Source organism: Malurus melanocephalus, unplaced genomic scaffold, assembly GCF_030028575.1.
Source record: "Malurus melanocephalus ecotype Western Australia unplaced genomic scaffold, MMel_1.1 scaffold_424, whole genome shotgun sequence".
Taxonomy (NCBI): Eukaryota; Metazoa; Chordata; class Aves; order Passeriformes; family Maluridae; genus Malurus; species Malurus melanocephalus.
This window is the reverse complement of record NW_026623656.1, coordinates 468,817-482,800: the sequence shown is the minus strand read 5'-3', so window position 1 is coordinate 482,800 and position 13,984 is coordinate 468,817. Positions and strand designations below refer to the sequence as shown.

General features: G+C 64.1%; 2 protein-coding genes across 3 annotated transcripts; one reads left to right on the top strand and one right to left on the bottom strand.

Moving 5' to 3' along the window:
- Nucleotides 1-483: 483 nt before the first annotated feature.
- On the top strand, nucleotides 484-2,399 carry LOC130581608 (uncharacterized). Its single transcript, XM_057379832.1, has one exon. The coding sequence runs from the start codon at nucleotides 963-965 to the stop codon at nucleotides 1,947-1,949; it is 987 nt and encodes a 328-aa protein (XP_057235815.1). The 5' UTR covers nucleotides 484-962; the 3' UTR covers nucleotides 1,950-2,399.
- A 6,040-nt stretch (nucleotides 2,400-8,439) lies between these two features.
- Nucleotides 8,440-12,083, bottom strand: RNF208 (ring finger protein 208). Of its 2 annotated transcripts, none has more exons than XM_057379784.1 (2): nucleotides 11,491-12,083; nucleotides 8,440-9,933 (listed from the first exon to the last, which is right to left on the bottom strand). In XM_057379784.1, the coding sequence occupies exon 2, from the start codon at nucleotides 9,235-9,237 to the stop codon at nucleotides 8,440-8,442; it is 798 nt and encodes a 265-aa protein (XP_057235767.1). In that variant the 5' UTR covers nucleotides 9,238-9,933; nucleotides 11,491-12,083. The 2 variants fall into 2 exon arrangements, with proteins under 2 accessions (XP_057235767.1, XP_057235768.1); XM_057379785.1 differs by lacking the exon at nucleotides 11,491-12,083 and adding an exon at nucleotides 10,924-11,029.
- Between the last annotated feature and the right edge of the window lie 1,901 nt (nucleotides 12,084-13,984).

The window sequence follows — 13,984 nt, the reverse complement described above, 5'->3', positions numbered from 1 at the left end:
GTCCTCGCATGCCAGGGACAGCCTGGGGCCAGCATGAGCTGCTGTCATCACTCTGGTGCCACTGTCCTCATCTGGGGCACTGTCCAGGCAGGGAACTTCCTTCCAAGCACTGCAAAATGCTTGTGGGACATGGCAAGGAGAGGTGGCCCAGCACAGGGGCCAACCTGGGGGACAGGGAGCTGGACTGGGGCAGCACAGGGCCTGTGCTGGGGGCTCTACTGGGGTCTGAGCTAGGGGCTGCACTGGAGGAGAGCAGGGCCTGTGTTAGGAGGCTTTCCTGGTGGAGCACAGGGCCCTGCTGCCATGGCCCAGGGACAGTGGTGTGGGCAGCACAGGGCCCTGCTGCCATCGCCACAGGGGTGACTCCACTCGTGCTGGGTGAGCAGAGGCGGCCATGGCCCAGCTCCTCCCCAGCTCTGGCGGGAGCTGATTGGCGCGGGCATGGCTGCCTGCCCCGGGCTCCCTGCATTTGAGCCGCTTCCAGAAGCTGACAAACCAGACTGGKTAGAGCCAGGCTCGGCCCCAGCCCTGCCTGGCCCACGGCAGGAGGCYGCTGCCTGTGCGGGTGCCTGCCACGCCTGCACCCTCCTGGCACAGCGGGCAGTGCACGGCAGCGCCCGGCTCGCTGCCCTCTCCTCCGGACCGTGGCGGATCAGTACTGCATCGGTGCTGGGGACGAGGAAGACGAAAAAGAGGAGGACGAGGAGGAAGAGGAGGAAGAGGCTCCTTGGTGCTGCCCCTCTTGCGGTGGCCTCTCGGTGAGGGTGATGGGGCTGCATCCGGCGTCAGAGGCTCCTGACCCGCTGGTCTGGGAGGGCGCCCCAAGCCTCACCGGAGGGATGTTGGGACTGTGTGCGGACACTGCCGCCTTCAAACCCTCCCGGCAGCTGTGCTGAAGGAGCCTCCTGCCCTGGAGCAGCACCCACGTCCCGCTGAGCGGGGTGGCTGCTCCGGCCGCCCTCATGGAGCCGGCGGCGGGCGAAGGGGCAGAGCCCGGCCCGCAGGAGGTGCAGGCAGCCGGCGGGGAAGGCTGTGCCGGGCAGCGGGACGAGAGCGAACCTGTGGGGTCGGGGGAGCCCGGGGAGCTGCCCCGTGTCTGCGGAGAGGCGTTCGCTGCCGCCTGGGGATGCTGGGACCTGCCAGCGGCAGAGGATGCCAGGGAGCCGCTCCTGCCCGGGCATGAGGAGCTGCCTGCCCACGGTGCCTCCCTGCCTGCGGGCCAGGACCCTCCCGCCACCGCCACCGCCACCGCCAGCCCCGTCCTGCCCCGCGGGGAGAGCCCAGCACCGCCAGGGACGTCGCCCAGCTCGGAAAGTGTCTCCAGCTCCATCCTGAGCCTCTTCGGCGAGATAGAGACGTCAAGCGATGAGGTGGTGGTGGTGGTGTCCGAGCCGTGCCCCGTGCTGGCGGGCAGCGAGGACGAGTGCCCCATCTGCACGGAGCCCTACGAYGAGCAGCGGCACAAACCGGCCGTGCTCAACTGCAACCACGGGCTGTGCCGCGCCTGCCTGCGCGCCATCATGGACACGGCCACGGGCGCCGAGCTGGGCCGGGTGCGCTGCCCCATCTGCCGCCAGAAGACGCCCATGCTGGAGTGGGAGATCTGCAAGCTGCAAGAGGAGCTGCTCCTGCTGCACTCCCAGCCCGGCTCCCCCGGCGCCCTGGCCGCCTCCCGGCCCCCTGCCTTGCCCCCGCGGCGCCCGGGCCTGGCTGGCGCCCTGGAGCATCGCTTCCAGGTGCGCTTCCACACCAGCCGCATGTTCGGCTGCCTGCCCTGCGTGCGCTACCCGCCCTGCCTGATCCGTGCCCTGGCGCGGCTGGAGCGCCGCTGCCGCTGCTGCTACCTCCTGCTGCTGGCGCTGCTGCTGGCGACAGAGATGCTCAGCCTGCTCCTCATCTTCCTCCCCATCGTCCTCATGGTGATGCTCTTCCTCATCCTCGACAAATAGCGCCGGGGTTGTGCCCTCAGGCTGAGCGTGCGTGGAGATGAGCCCAGCTCCGGCTCTGCCCTCGGCTGTGGTGCCAGCTGGGAGCGAGCTTGTGCCCCCGGTGCCTGGGATACCCGGCRCTGCCAGTGAACCCGGAGCGGGTGAGGCGGCCCAGGAGGAGCTGGAGCAGGCAGCTGAGGGAAKCGAGCCTGGAGCTGGGCATCACCTGCCCCTGTGGGCACCGTGTGACACATCACCGCCACAGCYAAGGGACCGATGGAGTGGGAGCCCTTCCTGCACTGGGGCACAGCCCTGGCCCAGGGGCTGGGAAGCAGAGAGGCTCTGCGGGCAGAGCAGGGCCGTGCCATGGGCTATGTGAYTGGCTGTACCATGGGCTGTGCCACCTGCACCCAAGACAGACAGGCTGGGATTCCCCAGCATGGACTGGAAATACAACCTGTGTTTGTACCATATCTGCGTCCAGTTAAATTCAGTGCTTGGTCCAGGCTGACCATGTCTCCTTGGGGTGGCAACACAAGGAGAGCATGGGCACAGCCAGTAGTCGCCAGGCACCCTGCAAGGGGTGCGTGCTCCAGCACGGCACCTCCCAGCCCTACCGAGCCGTGCCAGCCCGTGCTCAGGCCGTGCCCTTCGGGGAGATAAGTGAGCAAACACGGCTCTGTCCCTGCCACACACGGGTGGAGGAGTCTGCAGCGAGTGGCACTGGAGCTGTGCCCATATGGGACCTGCCCACAGCTACGGGGAGCAGGATTGTCCCAGGGGTGAGCAGGAGTATCCAGGGATCTGGGCTCTGACTCTGGCTGCTGGCCCTGTGTGGGGGGCCCTGTGCCAGCAAGGCCATGCCCAGGTCACAGTGTGGCTGCTCTGCACCCTTGTTCCTCAACACTCCTTGGGAATACCTGGACCCCAAGGAGATAAGGATGGGGATCCTTCCGGGCTTTCAGCCACCTTTGGGCTGGTGGTGGGTGGCAGTGAGTTATCAGACCCACGAGGTGCTCCCAGGATTCCATTTGGGGGTGCTGACCCCACCTCCCTCAGCCTGGGCTGTGCAGCAGCGTGTTTGTCACTGCTGGCCTCCTCTGGGTGTCCTGCCAAAGCTTTGTGCTGATCCCAGGCCAAAACCTCCCCCCGTGCTGTCACCCCTCTCTGTCCTCCTCAGGAGCTGGTGACACTGCCGTACCCTGTCCTCCTGCCTGGCTGTGCCAGGCTTGTGCAACCATCCCCATTTCCTGGCTCTGCCCTTCTGCCCCAGAAACACCCCATGGGCACCTCCCCAGGGCTGTGGGGGGACAGATCACAGGGTGCCAGCCCTCCACCCTCTTCCCCTTCTGCCTGCCCAGGAAGCCGGGTGGGTGGGCAGTGAGCAAGCACTGCTGTGCCCACAGAGCCCCACAGGAACCCTGTGTCCTTGTGCCCACGAGGGCAGAGATTTGGGCCGTGGACTTTGCCAGGGCACCGGTGCCACTCAGCATCAGCACTGCCATGGGCTGCTCTGGCAAAGTTCTGAGGCACAGGATAGGAGCAGGGCACCCCAAACAGGCCAGATCAGCAGGCGGGAGCAGGTGGGGCCCCCCAGCCCCAGTGGCACCAAGGAATATTTATTTATACCAAGTGGAGCAGCTCCATCAGGAGAAGTGCCAGTTCAGCCCTGGTGGGGGCATTTTTGGCTCCATGGAGTCTGTGGGAGGCAGGGCTCAGACACCTGGGGGCCCTGTGACAGTGTGACAGTGTGACAGTGTGCCCATGTCCCTGCTCCACATTGCATGGGGGCATGGGGCTGTGGGGCAAGCCAGGCCTGTAGGGACACATGGAACACGAGGCACCCCTGGCAGTCCCATGCTCCCCATGCCAGCTCTGGGTGCTGAAAGCTGAAGAGCACCTGGGGAAGGGTCCCTGGGGGCTGCCGTGTGGGTTGGGCCCTGTGGGCRATGCAGAGCTGGCTGCAGTGTCCAYTCTCCAGGCTGGGTTGTATTGGGACTCTGAGACAGCGGTGAGCGGGGMTGGGGCTGACGGGGCTGGCAAAGGGCTCCTGCTGGGGCACAGCTTCCAGCATAGCCCCGAAAACCCACCCAGCCTCCCTGCCTGCAGCCCTCCCTGGCCCCTCTCCCAACCCCTGATGCCCCACTGCATCCCAAATGCTCCATCGCATCCCCCAGCTGCTGGCACCAGGGTGAGGTGATGTCCCCAGACTGGTGACTTGGCTGTCCCCATCCCTGCAGGGAGCTGCCCATTCTCTCCTGGCTTCTYTCATGGTAGCCGGGTGTGTCCCCCCTGGATGCTGCTCTGGCCAGAGGTGTCCCCAGTCCCAAAAACACCACAACCAGCAGCAGCACCTCCCTTTCTCTGCTCAGCCCCCACACTGGGGACATGTCCTCACCCCGTGCCCRTTGGGAGTGTGGCCAGAGGTCCAGCAGCTGTGGGGCCACACGATGAGGCACTGAAGCAACTCCTGAAGCCAGCCTTGGRCCCGGAGCTGGGCAGTGAGCAGGAGCAGGTGCCTGTGCCTGCGGGCAACCCTCTCCTGCATTTGACTCCAAGAAAGCTTCTGAGCTCAGCAGTCCCTCCCGGGCCGCGGGGCCAGCACTGCCCCGGGGACCTGTCACAGCCGCTCGGGTTCCGTGCCACCGCCCATTATCCTGTCACCGCGGGCATGTGCCGTTGTGAAAGCGGGTGCTGGCACATCACGAGCAGCTTCCTCTCCACTGAAACGGCCGTTTGGGGGGTGTGACCGCCCCACGGCGAGGTTTGAGGCTGCGTGTCCCCAAGGAGGGCATAGCCCTGGTGCTCAGCCACCTCCTTGCAGCCGGGCACGGCGCTAGTCCATGGCCCAGCACAGCCTCACCTGCACCGGGGTCGGCTCCTCCCACTGTTCACATCCGTGGGGAGCTGCTCCTGCTGTGCAGCCTCTGAAGCAGGATGAAGTGGTGGTGGGGCCATGCGTGTGGGGACCAGCCTGGGCACTACCACCATCCTCTGCAGGTGCAGAGCAGCCCCAGCCCTGAGCCACCGGCACCAGCCAGGCTGCAGGAGCTGCTTTTCACAGAATCACAGAGTGCAGTGTGTGGCAAAGAACCCACTGGGATCATCAAGTGCAGCTCCTGGTCCTGCAYGGACACCCTAGCAAGCCCACCCCGTGCATCCCTGAGAGGATTGTCCAAATGCTTCCTGAACTTTGGAGAGAATGTCTGAACATTCAATGCCCTGAGTCCATGCTGAGGGCTGAGCCCAAACCAGATCCYAGCCCTTCCCACCTAAAATGAGGACATTTGGGAAAAGGGTCATCCCCAAGAACAATTTAACTCCCTCTCCCATTGTGGGCCAGACTGGACACTGGGGGAGCCCAGAGCTTAATCCCAGCCTGGGACTGAGGTTACAACGAGGACATTTTACAACCTGTTCACCTGGGAGCATCTCTGCTGACATGAGGCCAAACCTGCYCCTGCAGCAATGTCCTGGCCATGCTTAAACAGCTGGTGGGACTTGGAGATCTTTAAAAACTCAGCATGGAGCTACTAAGCTCACAATGGTCAGGARAGTGTTTCAGGGGATGGTGAAAAAATTTTTATTCACCTGCATCTGTGACACAAGGGCTGGCACCACTCCATGTCCCTGTCCTCTCCAGCAAACCTGGCCCCTCTTCCAGCAAGTGCTYATTCGAGGTTAATAGGGCAGGAGAAATGGGCTCTCACCCAGCACTTGCTCCTGAAAGGCTCTATTTCTTCCTTAATTGCAACTCAAAATCAAATTAGCAGYTTTAAATTTACTCTGTGCCCAAGAGGTGCCACAAGGGCAGGGGAGAACATGTTGTACCCTTTGTCCTTATGTAATAAAAAGGATAAATTCCTRCTGAGGTCAAAATTGTTGCCCCCTCTTCCCTGGCTGACCCACTGCTTCAGTGTCTTTGGGGCCAGAGATGCTTGGTGTGGATTCCATTTGAGTTTTTGGGGTGCTGGAGTTATTTATACTGGATTTGGCAAGATCCTCTGGGGTGATGGAGATGCACATCCTGGATGTGGGGCTGCCACATCATTGGGCTCAGTGTGGTGTTGCTGTGACCACCAGGAGATCCCCACACTGTGCCAGGGCTGCAGGAAGGGAATGTGGATGGCAGTGTGGGTGCAGGGTGGGATGTTGGTAAGGATGGAGAGGCAGGATAAGGCTGCAGCATGCTCRGGGACAGAGGGTGGTACCAGCTGCACTATTGCTGCTGTAATTCAGCACCCATAATCTGTGGGGTGGTTTTGTTTTCCAGGCATAGAAACCCCCTGGGGTGGGAACCAGCACAAAGGGACAAGGAGTCTGCAGCCACCCTCGCACCCTCCTGGATGTGCTGGTGCTCTGGAAGTGGATGTTCCACTGTGGTCCATAGCAGATGGCAAAGGCAGTTGATGCTYCTGGAGAGGGCACATTTGGAGTCATGCCCACACCAGCCTGTGCCCACAATAGCCAGTGTGTCCAGCTCGCCCCGGGGGAGTTGCACTGTTCTACGTCATCATCCCAGCTGCTCCTGCTGCAGATTCCTGTCTCTCCCAGTGGAAGAGTGGCCATCCCGGTGACCACAGGATCCATTTGGGATAGGAAAGGGTGCCACTTGCTGGTGCTGCCAGGTGCCCACCAGCCCCAGGAAAGTCCCTGTGTGCAGTGGGGGCAGTGCAGAGAGGGGTCTGTTAGTGCAGCTGCCTCACTGGAGCAGCCCATGGGGAGCCCAGCACTGCCCATGTCCCTGCCCAGGTGCCACCTGGGCCCGATGGCACATCCTCCCCCCAGTATCCCACATCACTCAGGCACAAAGGGGACATCCAGCRGGTGTTTGAGGGCTCTTGGTGTGGCTGGGTCCACTTGCTGAGGTGGGCAATGTCCCCCAAGGTGCCCAGCCATGTGCAGTGGGACCAGGGYCTGGGTCAGGAGGGGACACAACTGCAGCAGAGCTGAAAGCCAGGTCAGAGAAGGTGTTAGGGGGAAAGCCCTAACCTGGGTATGTCCTGCCCCACAGATGGGACATGGAAAGCACCCCAGTGTGTCACCCCACTCCTGCCCACAGTGACACACCCCCAGACTCCGGCTGGGTCTTCGTTCCAATATAATCTTTATTGGGGAGACGGATGGGGGTCAGAACAAGGCCGGGTATAAAACATGATCATGGTCACAACCAGCAGCAGGAGGCATTGGCAGAGCAACACAGAGACGGTACCGGCCCTGTCCTCCACGGGGGGAGAACGGTCCTGGGGCTGTGCCAGGGGCATCGCCCACTCCCTTGGGACAGGATGGGGCGTGGACTGGCCCCTCTCCCCAGATGGATGCTGGGCTTTGGCCAGTGCCAGGAGCTGCTGTTTCTGGGTTCTGGGACCCTCAGGCTCACCCAGTCCTGGTGCCCTGGGAATGGGTGGTGTGTGCCCCTGGCATGGTGGCCATGCTGGGTTGTGGTGCTCAGCCCCATGGGAGCACCTGCAAATTATGGCTTTTCTTTTTTTTTTTTTTTTTTTGGCAGCAAACTTACCCCTCCAGGTGCTCTGGAGAAAGCAAGACTGTGCACAGGAGGCTGCTGCCCTGCCACCCCCTCTGCACAGGGGTCACAGCAGAGATGCTGCTCTGGGGAAGGGACTGTGGGCACCTTGGTCCCCCTGCCCTGTCAAATCCTCTTGCTGGAGCCAGCAATTTGGGGTCCTGGACCCCATGCCACCCCCTGAGCCATCCCATGGGGCATTGGTGTGGGTCCCGGGTGGAGGGGCAGAGAACGGGCACATCTCAATGCCTTTGTGAACACGTAGTGGCCTGGGATGGGGCGGCCGGGGACGGATGGGGAAAAAATGAGAATCCTCCAAAACGAGGACAAAGTGGAGCTTTCCTCAAGGGCCTGCAGAGGACACGGGCCGCATGTCTGCTGGCATCCGAGGGGCCGGYGCGGCAGCTTGGTGTGGCTACTGAGACTCGGGCGCATGGCAGCATGGCCACTGAGATGAAAGCTTTGGCAAATAATTTACAGAGATGGGGTGGGGGGGCAGCGGGGGGACCTGTCCTCGCTTCCTGTGCTGGGAGGGTGGCCCAGTGTGACACCGTGCACCTCCAGGGCTCCTTGTCCTGCTGCTGCCTGCTGTGGGGCAATGGGCAGGGTGTCATTCCAGCCAGGACCCAGTGTCTGCTCTCAGRAGAGCTGGGGAGAGAGGAGGGAGAGGCGCCCAGGGAAGGAGCTCGATGCATCACCGCAGGGCCGAGGAAGCTGGACACCCTGGATGCGCTGGTAGATGTGCTCCCCGTTGCAGCATCCCTCTCCCCAGGAACCACCGCTGTGTAGGGGGCTGCCAGGTCCCAGCACCCCCACTGCCCGCCGAGTGCTGGCAAGGACACCAGTCCCACATCCTTGGCCRTGCTGAGTGTCAGAGCATTCCCTGGCTGTGCCAGCAGCAGAGAGGGGACAGGGGCTGGCCATGGTGCTGTGCTGGCTGTCCCACCGCTGTGCCCCGCTGCCGGAGGCGTGGGCAGGGCGCGGGGCTCACATGATGGTGCAGGAGGACAGCGGGTTCCGGATGTGGCAGGTGCAGGCGGCCCCGCAGTACTGGCGAAAGGTCTGGTAGCAGCTGCGGTCGGTGTCGCTGCTCCACTGGACGGGGTTGGCAGCCAGCGCCTCGGCCGGCAGTCTGTTCAGGATACTGGTGTTGACGGCCAGCGCCGCGAGCCCATAGTCGGTGAAGAGGACYGTCTCCCGCTTGCAGGTGGGGCAGGAGATGAACTTGTACTTGGGGCAGGACTCGTAGAGGATCTGCAGACACTCCTCGCACACCGAGTGCAGGCAGGAGAGGATGCGGGGCCGCTTGTTGGTGAAGTTGTACATGTGGCCGCAGGTGGGGCACTCCAGGGGCTCGCAGGGCGTCGAGGGGTGCAGCACGTAYTGGTTGACGATCACCTCATCGGACGGTGGCTGCCGGTGGTAGCAGATCTCAGAGCTGCCCTTGCGCTGGCCCTGGTACCCGCGCTCGCGCCGCGGCAGCGGGGGAGTCCGGGGCAGCGGCAGGGGCCCGGGGGTGGCATCCAAGGCAGGGATGTCCCCGCACGCCTGGTTGACGATGATCTCGGACTCGGAGGGCCACGCGCGCTTGGCCACGAGGGGCGGCTCGCGGCGCGGGGCGGGCGCGTAACGCGGCTGCGATGCCTGCAGCTCCGAGAACTTCTCTGGGTGGATGATTTTCATCGCCTCCATTTTAATGATGACCTGTTGCCCTTTCAGACACGACATGAGTATCGTTTTCACATTACTGTCCACTGCTCTGGGGTCTGCGAGGGACGCCTGCATGAGGCTAAAACATGCTGGCAGCCTGCTGAGCTTTCAACCTCGGTCTGGCCGCGGAGCAGGAGCACAGGCAGCAGCCACTGGTGCGGGAGAGCATCCTGGGGAGACGGGGCAGCGCCAGCGGGCCCCACGCYCCTCTTCTGCAGCCAGCCCCGAGAGTGCCAGGCACGAGGCTGGGGCAGGCAGGAGAAGGCAGGACTCACAGTGGCATCCTGCCTGCCTTTGAGATGCTCTTGGGCAGGTGATCAAAGCGCCGGCTCCTCACAGCCTCACTGGGATGTTAACGTGACACTGGCAGTCACTCAGCAGCCCTGCTCTTCGCCTTTGCTGCCACTTCCCACACCGGATCAGCCACAGTCGGGAGCAGTAGTCTGGGGACAGTGGCACTGGACACTGCCCAGGGCAGGTGAGTCCAGGGAGGGTCTTCCAGAACTGGAGGCAGCCCTCACTTCACCCCAGCCCAGCCTCTGTTCCTGTTTACATGCAGTGGGATCCTCGTGGCGCTGAAGAATGTGTTTGCAAATTCCTTTGCTCTGACTTCCCGGCTCTCCCACTTGCCGTCACCAGCAGCTCCCACAGGGCAGGGGCTCAGGGCACATCCCGTGCCGGAGGGCAGCTCACCTTGGCTGCGGCCAGGCCACCACACACCTTGTCACCTCGGTCCCTGGTACCTCTGTCCCCAGCTCAGCTTCACGCTTGCTGGAAATGAAAAGTGAGAGGGGTTTGGATCCAAGGCTCTTCRGGGATCTACCGGCTGCCAGCGCTCCCTCGGGATGCGTGCCCGCCTGCATCCCGGCAATTTGGCAATTGAGCCCTGCAGCTCCTGTCCATCCRCCTGCGTGCCTGGGCTGTGGAAGTGGCAGCAGGCAGGTATTTCCCCCCAGGCATCCCCTGGGTGGCCCCGAGGGTGGGGTCCCGGGACCCCCCTGCCCTGAGGGTGGGGGACAGGTCCCCCAAGCGCCCCACTGGGCTGCAGGGCCCCTCATGAAGGGGCTTCTCCGCCGACCTGCCTCTGCTCAGGGTTTTCTCTCACGTTTAGCCCCTCCTCTGCTCAGTGGATCTATTTTTACCTCCCTCGCTTACTCCTAATCTGTCCCTGCTATTATCCCTCCCTCCAGCTTCCTCTCCCCCCCTTCTCATCTCCCTGCCCTTGTCCCGAGGCTGCTGGAGAGGACAGTGCACGTTTAGAGGCAGGAGATGGGGGGCAGGCAACCAGCCCGTGGCCATTCTCTCCCTCAGCAGCCCCTACGCCAGCCCGACTCTTCCRAGAAGGGCGAAGGCACTCTCCTCCATCACGCTACAAATCCTGTTAGAGGGATGCCTGCTCCTGCCGGGTGCTGCCAGGYCTGGCGGAGGGGGCCGAGGGGGCCATCTGGTTGCAGCAGCAGCCTTTGGGGATGAAGAGAGGCCRTGGGGGTTCAGCCCCGGCTGCCTGAGAGCTGGGAAGAGGGGGGCTGAATCCCTGCCCAGCCCCAGTCGGGGACCATGCCCTGGTAGCACTGGGGTCCTGCAAGCACYCTGCCCCGGGGAGGGAGACCTGGCCTCATTCGTTCCCCATCACAGGCCTACATCCTACACCCCACATCCTGCACCCCACACCCCACAAGCAGCGTATATCACCCCTCCGCCCCCCCCGCACACAGCAGCAGCCTCGGGGGTTCTGCCTGCAGCTCTCACACAGACACTCACCCGCAGCACCCWCGAGCACAGCGATCCGGGTGGTCAGTAGTGCCACGCACTGTCACCGCGTTCCCACGCTCATTCTGTCACACCCCTTCACGCACAGCCCTGGCGCAGCACCCCGCACCCCCGCCGCCCCTGGGGCGAACACAGTCCCTCGCCATTCTCATCACTTTTGGGATGACACAGCCCCTGCCGTACCTCACAGCCCCATCACTTGTGAGGTGACACAGCCCCCGCCGTACCGCACAGCCACAGCCCCCGCCGTACCGCACAGCCACAGCCCCCGCCGTACCGCACAGCCCCATCGCTTCTGGGGTGACACAGCCCCCACCGTACCCCACAGCCCCATCGCTTCTGGGGTGACACAGTTCTCCCCAGCACCCTCCCGACACGCAGCACCCCCCTCTCCCCCACCTCTCCCCGCAATCCGCAGCCTCACACGCCCCTGCCCCACGCTCGCAGCCCCACGGAGCACACGCCTGTGCACACACAAGTGCTCCCCGCACACACACACGTGCAGTCCCGCACAGCCGCAGGGTGACCCCCCCTCCCCCGGTCGCTGCCCGCCGTTACCTGCGCTGGCCCTGGGCACGGGGTCCCGGTTCAGCCGCCAGACCCCGCTCGGTGCCCGGTGCGAGTCCGCAGGCCCGAGCGGCGGAGGTTATCTGAAAGGCAGAGGGATGCGGCTCTGCCCCGGCCAGGCGCGGCTCCCCGGGGATGCTGGCGGCGCCGAGGCGCGGCTCCGCGGGGATGGTCCTGAGCGGCCGGGCCGCCCCCGGCCCCTCTCCCCCCGGCCCCACCGCCTGCTCCGGTCGCGGCCGCGGCGGCGCGGGGAGGGGACCGGGCAGAGAGGCCGGGGCTGGCGGCGCCGGGCTGCTCCGGATGCTCGGCGGGTACCGGCGGYCGGGGGAGCCGGCAGGTATCGCCGTCGCCTCTCCGGGGGGCTCCTTCGTGCTCTCCCCCGGCTCCCCCCGCCGCCCCCGGCCGTGAACCCCGGCTCGGCGCGGGGCTGATGCAACACCCCGGGCCGGCAGGGCAGGCTGCGGGGGGCTGCTGCCGGGCCCCGCTGTGTCCCTCGGCAGGTGCAGGCAGCGGCGGGCAGCAGCGGGCAGGCAGCGGCGGCTCCGTGCCCGCCGTTCGCGGGGCCCGGCGGCGCGGGCGCTGCTGCGCGCTCCCGCCGCCGCCCGCAGTGCCGCCGCAGTGGTGCAGCCGCCTCACATTTCTCTCGCTCAGCAGCGCCGGGGCCCGCCGGCCGCAGCGCCTGACGCCCCGCACACCCCCTCCCCCCCCCGCCCCCCCCCGCACGCCCCCTCCCCGCCCCGTACCCCCGTTGCCCCGCGCCCTCCCCTTCCCGCACCTCTTCATCCGCCCCTCACACCCCTCTCCCCGCACATTTCTCCTTGCCCCGACCATCTCCTCTTGTCCCACACGTCCCCCTTCTCCGCCCCAGAGCCCCTCTTGCCCCACATCCCCTCTCCCCGTAGTCACCCCCGAACCCTCCCTGCGGCCCCGCTCCTTCTCCCGTCGCCGGCCGGGCCCCGCGGATCGTTCCGCGGGCCCGCGGTGACTCAGCATCCAGCGCGGCTGCAAGCGGCTCCGCGGCTCCGGTGCCTCTTCGGGGTCGCGCTTGTGGGGCAGCATCGGGGAGCGGGGTCCTGCCAGCAGCCCCCGCAGCCCCCGGGTTAGGGAGAGGTCGGACAGCCAGGAATACCCCCACCACTGCTTTTTCCCACCGCCAGATCAGATCAGCCATACACCCCATTGTGTTCCCTGGGATCCATGGCCGCCAGCTATCCGGGGAACAGAGGGGCTCCCCTGACATCCCCCCAGTCCCTGCTTCAGCTCCAGGGCAGCTGGGCACAGGAGCTCACTGGTCCCYGGGGACATGGTGGGCTCAGCATGGTGGGTGGGGGGTCACACCACTGCTGGATCTCAGCAATGCTGCCAGGTCCCTGCAGAGCACTGGGGACCATCATTCATTGCCATGAGCTTGCAGACCCCCATTGATGTCAGGCAGACAGGACCCCAGGGGCTGGGGACACYGCACAAGGTGCCCTGGGCAGGTGGCTCCTGGTCTGTGCTTCCAGGCTCCTGCAGATGTGAGAGGCATTGATGTTCCCTGGCAGATGATAGAGGCCAGTCTGCCTTCTCCCCCTGCTCTGGGTGGTTYCTGAAGAGGGACCCCACAGGCAAATGGCCAAAATGAGCAGGCACCCCACAGAGACCCCTCCGGCTCCCGTGCCCCTACCCCAGCAATAGTGTCCCAGGCATGTGCACACTCAAGTCCAAACCCACTCCACCACTCCATCCCACCCTGGCTGGGGCAGGATGATGCTGGGAGCTCACCAGGCTCCTTTGTGTGCTGCTGGGGTTTCCCTGCTTGTGCCACCCACTGCCATTTTTTAGGTTTTTATATTTCTCCAGGATTTTGCCTGGACTTTTATGTCCTCCCCTGAAGGTTACCCTATCCACACCTGCTTGCTGACCCTCCAGCCCTGCTGCAGCAAAGATCCAGCCCCTGTAATAAGGGGTCTGCGTGGTCCTGGAGCTGTGGCATGTCCACACAGCCACAGTGTGCTCATGCTATTGCTGTTCTCTGGCCCCTCTATCAGTGGGACAGACACAGGAGCTGGAGTTCACCTATTTCACAGCTCTGCCAGGCCTCATGCAGCCCACAGATGATCCTCTCAGCCACACTTCAGGCAGTGGTRCAAAAAATCTCACCCAGGTGCATCCTTCCTGACCTGGAAGAGATGACCAAAGCCATCTAGGCAGAAGGATGCCCTGGTACCCCAAGGGTTCAGTKATGCTCCATTCCTGGGCCAGACTGACCCTGAAGTGTGGTTCTCCCAGGGGATCRTGCAGCATCACCTCCATCTGGAAATCCGTGCTCCCTTCTTGACAATGGCTGAGTTTCTAATCTTCACATTTCTCTCAGCAGATAAGGGATTCTTAAACRCCTTTTCCTATAGTCCTCTAAGTGCCATTCTTTGATCTGCTCACCTGCCCCAATCAGTGTGAGGCTGCTGCTGCCTGGCACTCTAACACCACTAAACAGGGATTCCCT